Source organism: Haliotis rubra, unplaced genomic scaffold (genome assembly GCF_003918875.1).
Source record: "Haliotis rubra isolate DU_JTF1 unplaced genomic scaffold, ASM391887v1 Scf408, whole genome shotgun sequence".
Taxonomy (NCBI): Eukaryota; Metazoa; Mollusca; class Gastropoda; order Lepetellida; family Haliotidae; genus Haliotis; species Haliotis rubra.
Window position 1 is genome coordinate 307,547 of NW_025767089.1, and position 11,355 is coordinate 318,901.

Below are 11,355 nucleotides of genomic sequence, written 5' to 3' on the forward strand. Positions count from 1 at the left end.
ACATACTGAGTAGATAGTTTAAATGTTCCCTGTCCAGCTGAACTATACTACCCATCAAAAGTTTAGACTCACTTAAAGCACTCACTGTATGTTATGCATATATGTATGGTTACATTGAAGATGAATTTCTCCACTAACTTGGGGGAACTAACTGCAAACTTTATGCAGATGAATTGCACAATCATCATGCATTAAATTGCTAAAAAGCATGTGCAAATATCCTGCATGTGAACAGCTGTGTTGTGGTGTAAAATTTTGTTAAAAATTTGCCAATTTTCACTCATCCTTTTAACCCATGACAATAATCTTTTCAACATTACGAATTTGTTTTACAATACATCAGTTCATGTGTAAACAGTACCTTTAAACAGTATGGAAAATTTTGCAAAATCTAGTTCAGAAGAGTTGACTTAAGTGGCTGCATTTACACTAGTGAGTTTAAACTGTTGATCGGGAGTATATTACTGAACCAGCTGCGACTGTATTGAGGTCATGTTTGTTGATGTCTGCCAAGCCCAACCATACTCCACAACATTACGATGGTTGGACCAGACAAACTAGTGGTTGATGTTATGAGCAACACCCCATGTCACGGGTCGCAATGACATACAATCAACCTAATCATTGAGTTGGACAATCCGATATATTATGTTTCTTCGTACTACCAACCATGAAGGTTTGTTAACATTGGTTTTTGCACAAAGGGACATAACTCTTGATTATTTACATCGTAACGTACTTACTGACATCGCTAATATAAAGAAATGAGGTATAGTAACATTTACGTTTACAAAGTTGTAATTATGGATACGGCCAACATAACATTGAACTACTTCAAGAAACTGTAAAGCCTAAACTAAACATTTACACCAATGTAAACAACTATAAATCGTTATCATGCTACACCATATTGTTCAAACTTCAACTATATTGCCGTGCAATTTTTTAGCAAACGGTTCATCTTATTGTCAAAACTAATATTAACATTTGTATTTCCTTTATATTATTAAACATTAGTATTCTGAGAATGTTTATTGGTCATATAATTGCATTTGTGTGATTTTTAAACCATATAAATAAAATATATAGATTGATAAGCACTTGTTGTACAAACCAAAATATTTACTTCAATTTGAAACATTTTCAACTGAACAATCATTATCTAACTCCTGACAGTGGCCAGTGGCATTGTTTCAAAAGAAAGGAAGCAGTAATTTCATTACCTTAAACCATGTGTTACACTTTCACAATATATTGCAATACATATTGCAGATCTATTTCATAATAATGAATTAACCCTATTAACACTACAGTAACATGTAATGATTAAAACACTATTTACATGAGAAGAAATATACAAAACAATATCTGCCAAACTGCAGATCTAGATAATGATTACGCATACTGTTTTATTGTCATTATAAACGTGCTTTGAGATTTTAAGCATCAAGTTATGTTTCTCCATACTACCAACACAGGCTACTGATCACATGTTTAAACCTGAAATGCTCAGTTGGCTGTGAGTATGGATTCAAAACTTATCCAAGCATATAAGGGAGGACATATATTGTTTGATCAAATATTGTTTGATAAAATGAGTGAGTGAGTTTACAGGTGCATGGCAAGCCAATTTTTGTGTGTATGCCTGATAGGTTGCAAAGCTTTATATTTAGATAGTATTGAGGGCTTGCCCAACCTTTTCAACAACAATCATGTGTAAGCCCAGCTTATTTGTATAATGGTAGCTACGCCCCTGGTTTAGTTTTCCACTGCACTCAGCAATATTCCAGCTATATGGCGGTCTGTAAATAACCAGGCCTGGACCAGATAATCCAGTGATCAACAGCATGAGCATCGATCTACACAAGTGGGATATGATGACATGTGTCAGCCAAGTCAGCGAGCCTGACCACCCGATCCCGTTAGTCTCCTCTTTAGACAAGCATGGGTTACTGAAGACCAATTCTAACACGGATCTTCACTGGTTTTGACTAAATGATCATATTGAGAATATGTATGAACTGTTTCAGCTACGGGCTCTGTCACATGTGTTGCGTCTCCCCCTTGAGGTGATCCAGGCAGAGGGGCCCTCCATCTTGGTCGGGGAGGAGTATTCAGACAGCAGTCCAGTCATTCTCACGTATGTACCATCTTTCTTGTCTCTTTCTGTACAAAACTACATTGTTTTAAACATTAAAATTTTCAGTGTGAAACTAAAATTAAGTTGAAAAGGTGATCCTCAAGTTTGAAATGTTAATGATACAGCTTCCAAGGGTCACAGAATTTCTGCAGATTGCATCTCTTGAGAGCAGTATCTTCTTCAGTGTTGGAGCAGTTGGTGGTGGAAGCTGTCATTCATTGCTCCAAAGACCCAGGTTCGATTCCTCATATGGGTACAACTTATGCAGCCCATTTCTGGTGTCTCCCGCCGTGATATTTCTGGAATATTGCTAAAAGCGGAAAGAATCCATACTTTTGCACTCACTCCTCAGTCTTGTTTCTTGAAAAAGTTTCATTTCTATGAACATGAGGTGATGTGAGGTGAGGTGAGGTGAAATTGGGTTTAACGTCGTACTTGAGAATATTTTGCTCATATGGCCACGGCGTTAAATGCGTGTAATAATGCGGCTGCTTGTACTAGCCCAGACTGAAGCTGGTTTTATAGTGCTAGCCCACTGAGATACCATGCCGCAGTGAAGCATGAATACCCCACTCAGACACATTATACTGACTCCGCGCCGACCAGTCCTTGTTGTACCCATTAATGCCAAGCGCCAGGCAGGGACCAACAAGTACCATATCTTAACGTCTTTTGGTTTGACGCGGTCGGGGATCGAACCCGCGACCTTCCGCTCTCCGGGCGGACGCTCTAACCACTACACCAAAGAGGCGGTCTCTATGAACATGAACAACCATGTACACTAAGGCAGCTGGGTAATCTTTTCTTGACAAAATGTTGGTGAAACTGCAACTTGATCAGCAATTTTATAATTTTCATAGTTTATGAACTTGTTGAATGTTCTGAATACAGTATTGTGGGTCCGAAATATTTTCTGGTTTCTCCATTCAGAGAAAAGATTAGGTTTTTGTAACGCTGACTGAAAACATATTCTCTCTCAAACAAAAGTCTGAATCACTGCTTCTCCCTAGCCTCTCCAAATATTAAGTCATTAGTCTAGCCCCTCCAAATATTGAGTCGTTTGTCTAGCCCCTCCAAATATTAAGTCGTTTGTCTAGCCCCTCCAAATATTAAGTCGTTTGTCTAGCCCCTCCAAATATTAAGTCGTTTGTCTAGCCCCTCCAAATATTAAGTCGTTTGTCTAGCCCCTCCAAATATTAAGTTAGGTTTGTCTAGCCCCTCCAAATATGGAAGTCGTTTGTCTAGCCCCTCCAAATATTAAGTCGCTTTGTCTAGCCCCCTCCAAATATTAAGTCGTTTGTCTAGCCCCTCCAAATATTAAGTCGTTTGTCTAGCCCCTCCAAATATTAAGTCGTTTGTCTAGCCCCTCCAAATATTAAGTCGTTTGTCTAGCCCCTCCAAATATTAAGTCGTTTGCCTAGCCCTCCAAATATTAAGTGCGTTTGCCTAAGCCCCTCCAAATATTAAATTCGTTTGCCTAGCCCCTCCAAATATTAAGTCGTTGCCTAGCCCTCCAAATATTAAGTGGCTTTGCCTAGCCCTCCAAATATTAAGTTAGTTTGCTAGCCCCTCCAAATATTAAGTGGTTTGCCTAGCCCCTCCAAATATTAAGTCGCTTTGCCTAGCCCCTCCAAATATTAAGTGGTTTGCCTAGCCCTCCAAATATTAAGTCGCTTGCCTAGCCCTCCAAATATTAAGTCGTTTGCCTAGCCCCTCCAAATATTAAGTCATTTGTCTAGCCCCTCCAAATATTAAGTCGTTTGTCTAGCCCCTCCAAATATTCAGTCGTTTGCCTAGCCCCTCCAAATATTAAGTCGTTTGCCTAGCCCCTCCAAATATTAAGTCGTTTGCCTAGCCCCTCCAAATATTAAGTCGTTTGCCTAGCCCCTCCAAATATTAAGTCGTTTTGCCTAGCCCCTCCAAATATTAAGTCGTTTGTCTAGCCCTCCAAATATTAAGTCGCTTGCCTAGCCCTCCAAATATTAAGTCGTTTGTCTAGCCCCTCCAAATATTAAGTCGTTTGTCTAGCCCCTCCAAATATTAAGTCGTTTGTCTAGCCCCTCCAAATATTAAGTCGTTTGCCTAGCCCCTCCAAATATTAAGTCGTTTGCCTAGCCCCTCCAAATATTAAGTCGTTTGCCAAGCCCCTTTTTGTTGTTGTTTAATGCTGCTCTCAGCAATATCCCAGCTATATAATGGTAGTCTGGACCAGGTGAATGATGCTGGACCAGGTGAATGAGCACCGATCTACACAACTGGAATATGGTAACTTGAATCAACCAAGTCAGCAAGCCCCACTACCTGATCCTATTAGTCACCTTTTACAGGCCTACCAAAGAAAACTTTGCCACTGTGCAGAAAAACGCAGAAAATCCCACATTAATCGTGGAAATAGCAACATAAACATAATACCTCGCTACTGAAACAGTAAAAACAACAACTTTAAATCGCTAAAACTGCATAAAAAAACGAAGAGCCTGCAACTTTGATTTTGGCGTATCTCTTATGCTTTATGGAAGAGGAAGTCCCGACCGCATGTTGACATTTTCCAGCTTGGACAAAAGTTACATTCCTTTTTAAGTATTTCTGCTGTGTTATTTGGCATTTATCATCATGATACTTGTGTGCACACTTGCTTAGTTTACTTTCCATCGGTATGAAACGATTGACAGCAATTATTTCGACATATTTAATACTTTTTCTACGAGAAGCGATTCACGGTTGCTCGGAAATTGGAATGAAGTGCGGATCGTAATGCGCATGCGCAGTAGAGGTCAAAATTCACTGATGTAAAATGTTGCAGTTTCATAGTTTTTCGTTGCGGTTTTTACTGTTTCAGTAGCGAGGTATTATGTTTATGTTGCTATTTCCATGATTAATGTGGGCTTTTCTGCGTTTTTCTGCACAGTGGGAAAGTTTTCTTTGGTAGGCCTGTTTTACACAAATATTTGGTCCTTCACTATGTACCCCTGAAGGTCCACGTTAGAATGAGCCTTCAGTAACCCATTCTTGTCGTAAGAGGCAACTAACGGGATCGGGTGGTCAGGCTCGCTGGTTTTGTTGACACATGTCATCGGTTCCTCAGACTTGATTATTTACAGACCGCCGCCATATAGCTGGAATATTGCTGAGTGCAGCATAAAACTAAACTCCCTCACTCACTCACTATGTTCCTTTTTCAGGTATCACCGCCATGCATTTGGACTCGGGGAGCATTACAACTCGGTGAAGGAGAAGCAGCCAGACACGCAGGAGGACGGCTTCAGCTAACCCTGATATAACATAGGAAAAACATCTCCAAGGTCACATGACAAGACAAACAGGGTCAAGGTCACCTGATCAGCCAAAGGTGAAGAGGAACGTCTCAAAGACCAATCAGGGTCATTGTGTGAAAGGCTGGACTCTTACAACAGTTGCATAATGGTGTTGGATTGTTTGTTATTACATATTTCCTGATGCTCGGGTCGTGTAATATATCATATATATCATGAGTAGGTTAGAAAATGTCCAGCTGTTTTATTCTGTGGTATTGCCCAACCACAAGGGGACAGCCATTTTGTTTGCTGCAGGGTTTTAATTGACGTGTAATTACCGCGTATCTGGTGCAATAATTTCATGAGGTACTCAAAACATTTGACGTAAGGGAAATCGCTACGGAAATATACATTCAGGCTATTTACAATATTGTAAAATATAATAATAATAATAATAATAATAATAAATGTGAACTTATAATGCGCCTTTTCCATGCACAAGGCCCATGCTCAAAGCGCTAACAAAGTGAGTGGATAATATACATATATACAATGAGGGACTATAGTAGCTAGTCATAATGCAGTGAAAACAGATGAGTCTTGAGAAGTCGTTTGAAGGAATTAAAGTCAACTGCTGATTTAATGGTGATAGGGAGAGAGTTCCAGAGTAGAGGGGCAGAGCAGGCAAAGGATTTCCTTCCAAAGTTTGCAGTTTGAACCGAGGCACAGAGAGTAGGTTCAGATTCTGAGAACTGATATACTGACCAGTGCTCTACACCTGTTCAAAGTAAACCAATGTACAAAACTTTCAAGAATGAAATGAAACCAAATTTACTTTTTTTTTTTTCTAGTCATTTCTATATCAAAGCTGCAATGTGTCATATTACTGTCATGACTACTGATTACACTCCATCCAATAATCATGCTTTTACAAGGCTGTGTATTTCTTTCTAGTGCTGAATGCAGTTATTACTGGGTTGGCTGGCAAACAAGCATGTCATTTGGGCCTGTCAACAACAAGAAATGTTTGTGTGATATTAAGAACTCTGTTTCAAATCATGACTCTAACATTTAGCCAAATTACCAACCTGAATGATGTCATGATGTGTCATCATCAGGCCTATGCTGGGAAGTTGAGCCATTTTACAAGGCTGTGTAAAATTCTGTGACTGTATTAAAATTGGGCTCTGAAAAATGGTTTGTATACTTGCTCAATTTGTTTTCAAAATCTGAGTGGCTGTCATGCGACTTTAATTGTGACTTTTAACGGTAGCTTTGATTTGTAACTTGACAAGGGGCGCAAAATCAAAAAAGCCGGAAATTGTTGGCTGGTGAGTGATTGAGTAAACCCTGGAGATTATCGAGGATGACTCCAAACGTCCTGTTCCTCATACAACAAAACCTGACATCCATACATTTCTCCTGAACGTATCACTTCTCAATACCATTTAAAGACTTTGACAATGCAACAGCAATATCCCATCAATTACTCCATAGTTGAAGGTTAGATCTGAGGACTACACATCATTTACAGTGGCAGATCAAGATATTATCTAAAGGACGGGGGGCATAGCTACCTTTATGAAAACTAACCCGGGCTTACACATGATTGTTAAATAGCCCCCAATCAGTGTATGAAATAAGCCAAAAACCCAGCCAGACATCAAGGCTGGTAACTTCAAAAACTTACCAGCCCAGAAGAGATTTAACCAGTCCTTCTTACATACTAAATGACAGTGCCAATGGACACGTTATCTGAATATTTTTTTCACCCGTCCATTGGGCTGGCTAGCTGTAAAATTAGACGGTCCAACAGAAATCTAGCCCGTCTTGGGCAGTTGGACGGGCCTTATTTCATACACTGCCCCAATACTATTTTGATATACAGCTTTGCAACCTATCAGGCTTACACGAAAACATTGGCTTGCTACGTGCATGAAGGAAGGTTGAACACAACAGCAAGTCTCAAACTGACTTAGCCAAGGGCACAGTTTAAGGTGTTTGAACAAAGGATTGTGTTCCCCGTTCAAAAGTACAAAAAATTCTATGTGATGATATTTAGCTGTAGGAAACTACAACATTTACATTTGTTGATTGTAGTTAAGAATGTATTCAATGATCAGTATGGTGTGTTTATTGTGTGTATTTTATTGTGTTGATTTGAAAACCAAATAGCAAGAGAAAAGTATATATATATACGTGATGTAGCTCATTACATTTCTCTTTAATTTAAGAAGTTGTTTGGGGAAGTTTTTGGAAAACCATTGATGCAAATAACAGTACAATTTGAAGTACAGTATACTTAATATTCCAACAGCAAAATGGATATTTTCTCAGACAATCTTAACTCACTCACTCACTCACTCAGACAATTGTGTGTATTATAAGTTTGTAGCAGCCAGCTACTGCAGAAAATGGACTTTATCAAATATTCAAAAAGTATATTTTTCTAACGATTCTTGGGGTGTCAATCTTCATTTTTCTTATCCATCTGAAATTGGTGAAATAAAAATAAATGTTAAAATATTTATTAGAATTTATCATATATTTTGGCTCCTTTCTTTTTAGTGTGTAATGTGAAAACTCATAAAGGTGTCACCGTTTCTATTTACTGGCCTGGTTGCAGCATCATACCATATTTGTCCCTGTGGAGGTCAAGATTAAGATTGGTGGCTAAATGGCTAGGGTCAGTCACAGGATTGTCTGGTCCAGACTCGACTATTTACAGACAACTGTCAATATTGCTGAGTGAGGTGTTAAACAACAAAAATGTGTAATGTATGTAGGCTTCCTGCACCTGCTCTGATACGACATATTTATCACACATATCCAAGACAACTTACCTCAGAATGTCTCTAGTCTCTATTGTCCCAAAGTCAGATTTAGTCACAGACAACTGTGTAGCCATCTTGGCGTTTTAGACTTGATCATTATCAGAGGGTATGATTAAAAAGCTTTAGTGGAATACAAGGAACTGTAATCTCCATGACTACAGGCTGAAAAGTCTATACCATTCACCTAGCTGGGAGTTATTACACATAGCGGAATAGATTGTATACAAACTGACTCCTCTATTGCACACCATGGTATATATTGGATACATGCTCTTCATGATATGTATTGTATACAACATTACCACCCTAACAATTTACAACCTATGCACAAGCTATACAAGATCACCCACCCTTTAATATTGCACAAGGGCGGTGGGGTAGCCTAGTGGTTAAAGCGTTGGCTCGTCACGCCTAAGACCACCATGGTATATATTGTATCCCCACATGGGTACAATGTGTGAAGCCTATTTCTGGTGTCCCCCCCACCTTCGATGTTGCTGGAATATTGCTAAAAGCCCACCTTCCCTCCCTATAGTAAACGGTATATATTGTACATAAGTAAAACCAAACTCAGTCAGTCAGTTGATACTGCACACCATGGTATATATTGTATACAAGCCCACCTTCCTTCCCCTATAGTAAACCATGGTATATATTGAACATATTAGTATACATTGTATACAAGTTGACCCTCTTGTATACAAGCTTATCCCCCCTCCCACACTGCACACCAGAATGTAGCACACCGACCCACCTGTATTGCATACTGTGGTATATATTGTATACATGATGTCCAAATGCTCCCTAATGCTGTCACTATCAGGAACCCCTTCTCATGTGATACTGTAATGCCAAATACTCCAGGTGCATCCAATACAACTCTTGGTGTTGGAACCTTGTACTTGCTAGTTAGCCAAGTCCCTGTAGTCACCTGTTTATCAAAGGTCTGGTATTTCATTATAGTAATGACTGGAGGACCACAACAGTAACCATTGGTAGATACGTTAATGATGTAGATACTAGTGGTGGTCCGATTAATTGAAATAATCGAAGATTGGTCGCAGTGACTAAACGACCAAGCAACTGATCATGTTTTCTCATAATCGAACACAAACAATTTTGGAACACTTGTTTGCATTAACAACATTTTTCAAAAGGTTGGTTTTGTCTGTTACATTTCATAAGTACTACAAGCTCTTTCCTAGTTTTGACTGAATTTATCTTAAAGATTCCAGGAAATTTATGTTCCTAACATACTAGTCATACTTTAAAGATGTGAAATTTGTAAATGCATTTTGTGCAATTTGCAAAAAAAAACAACCAAAAGAACTACATGTTTTTTCTATATTTTTTGTGCATTAACAAACATAACCAGGAGAATTTGATAAATACGCTAGCCAATTTTTTTCGATGATTGATCGGTTGTAATGAACCAATCATCAATTGTGAGCTTTTAACCAATTCCCAACACTAGTAGATACACATTTGTGAAAATTAGACACCATGCATCCAGTGCATGAAAGAAGCAGTATCCATGTGTATCTGTGATACTGCTGCAGGTGATAGATTCACTCGGACCACAGCCTAACTTCAGACTGTGCCACTCATATTCATAGGTTGGGGTAGCATATATCAGGTGTGTTTACCAGTATTGTGTGTGACATCCAAGATTTGATGACGTGTATTTGTGTATCACTCGATCACTGTTATCACATTTCCATTGTGTCCATTGCATGCCATCTCAATAAAATATCAATTGTCTCATTGTCAGATCAGTTTACTATGTGTTGTTTGATCCTTCAAGGTTAGGTATCGGTGGTTTACTGTCACAACTGAGAATACTGTTTGCATATAGGGTTTATAAATTCTCGCGAGGCGCTACTTCAGGTAGAACAAGCTCTCAGACCCCATGTCATACCACATTTCGCACGTCACTGGAACATTTTCCAGCATGATAACACACGGGCCCATACTGCTAGAGCTAAACGGGACTTCTTACAGCAGAACGGTGTCAACATTATGCAGTGGCCAGCCCTGAGTCCTGATTTAAACCCAATTGAACATCTTTGGGATGAAAATCAGAGGGGACTGAATAATGTCATACCAACGCCGAACACAGCCGATTTATTGGGACAGGTCTTTCTCAGAGTGTGGGTCCAGTAGCCAATGGCCTTCATCAATGGATTGGTGCACTTCATGCATAGATGCTGTGCTGCAGTTATTGCCGCTCGTGGTGGTCACACTAGATACTGAAGTCAAGAGTCTGAATGGACTGCAAACGTTCATGTAATGTCTTGAAATTGTGCAGAGTTATTCATTGATGTGTCAAGATATTGTACACAAAACATGTTTTTGTTCCGCTTATTATGTCCATTTCTGTAATGATTTGATCACAGTGCCTATCTAATTTTGAATTTGTACTGACGGTTTTTTTTGCTGCTGAGTATAGTTGACAAAATGGGGACACCAGAAATGGGCACATTGTACCCATGTGGGGAATTGAACCTGGCCCTCGGCATGACAAGTGAACGCATTAACCACTAGGTTACCCCACCTCATTTATATCTGAAGAATATAAAAGAACAAAATTACACCATTCCTCTTACACTACTGTTAATAAATAACCCACCTTTCTCTCCCAAACACAATCAATAAGACACTCGTTGGTCAAAGAATTTATATTCCAAATAAATTATTCACAGGTTATGTTACAGTCCACTGACAAGAATCATGGCGCCAACTGTACAGAAACCCATGACATATTTACCTTAAACACATCTTAGTTACCAGTAATATGGTTGCATTCCCATCTGATATCGCTAAGTATCAAGTATCAGTGGTTTTGTAAGTAATAAAACCTCAAGCTATTATGACACAATTTACACATAATGATGAATAAAATAGATTAATCTCTCAGTTTCTTAACTAATATATACTACTCAAAAGAAATTAGAGATCACAGGTGTTTTTCTGACTTCTTAATCTGTCGTAGTGTTAATTGTGACAACATACGAAAGAGGAGTGTTCCCAAACTTGTTTTGAGCAGTATAGTACATGTCAGCCATGATACAGTGTTGTGAGTAGTTGTATGGAATATGTTACAATTCACATGAAACTTGAACAACTG

At 38.9% G+C, this 11,355-nt stretch overlaps 1 protein-coding gene across 2 annotated transcripts in view; it reads left to right on the forward strand.

Moving 5' to 3' along the window:
- The window catches only part of LOC124287896 (deubiquitinase OTUD6B-like), a 46,110-nt gene extending 40,280 nt beyond the window's left edge, over positions 1-5,830 (forward strand). For both annotated transcript variants that reach the window (XM_046724380.1, XM_046724379.1), the window contains exons 9-10: positions 2,031-2,140; positions 5,323-5,830. In XM_046724380.1, coding sequence (XP_046580336.1) covers positions 2,031-2,140; positions 5,323-5,410 — 198 coding nt within the window. In that variant the 3' untranslated portion in view covers positions 5,411-5,830. The remainder of the gene's footprint in view (positions 1-2,030; positions 2,141-5,322) is intronic.
- The last annotated feature ends 5,525 nt before the right edge of the window (positions 5,831-11,355 follow it).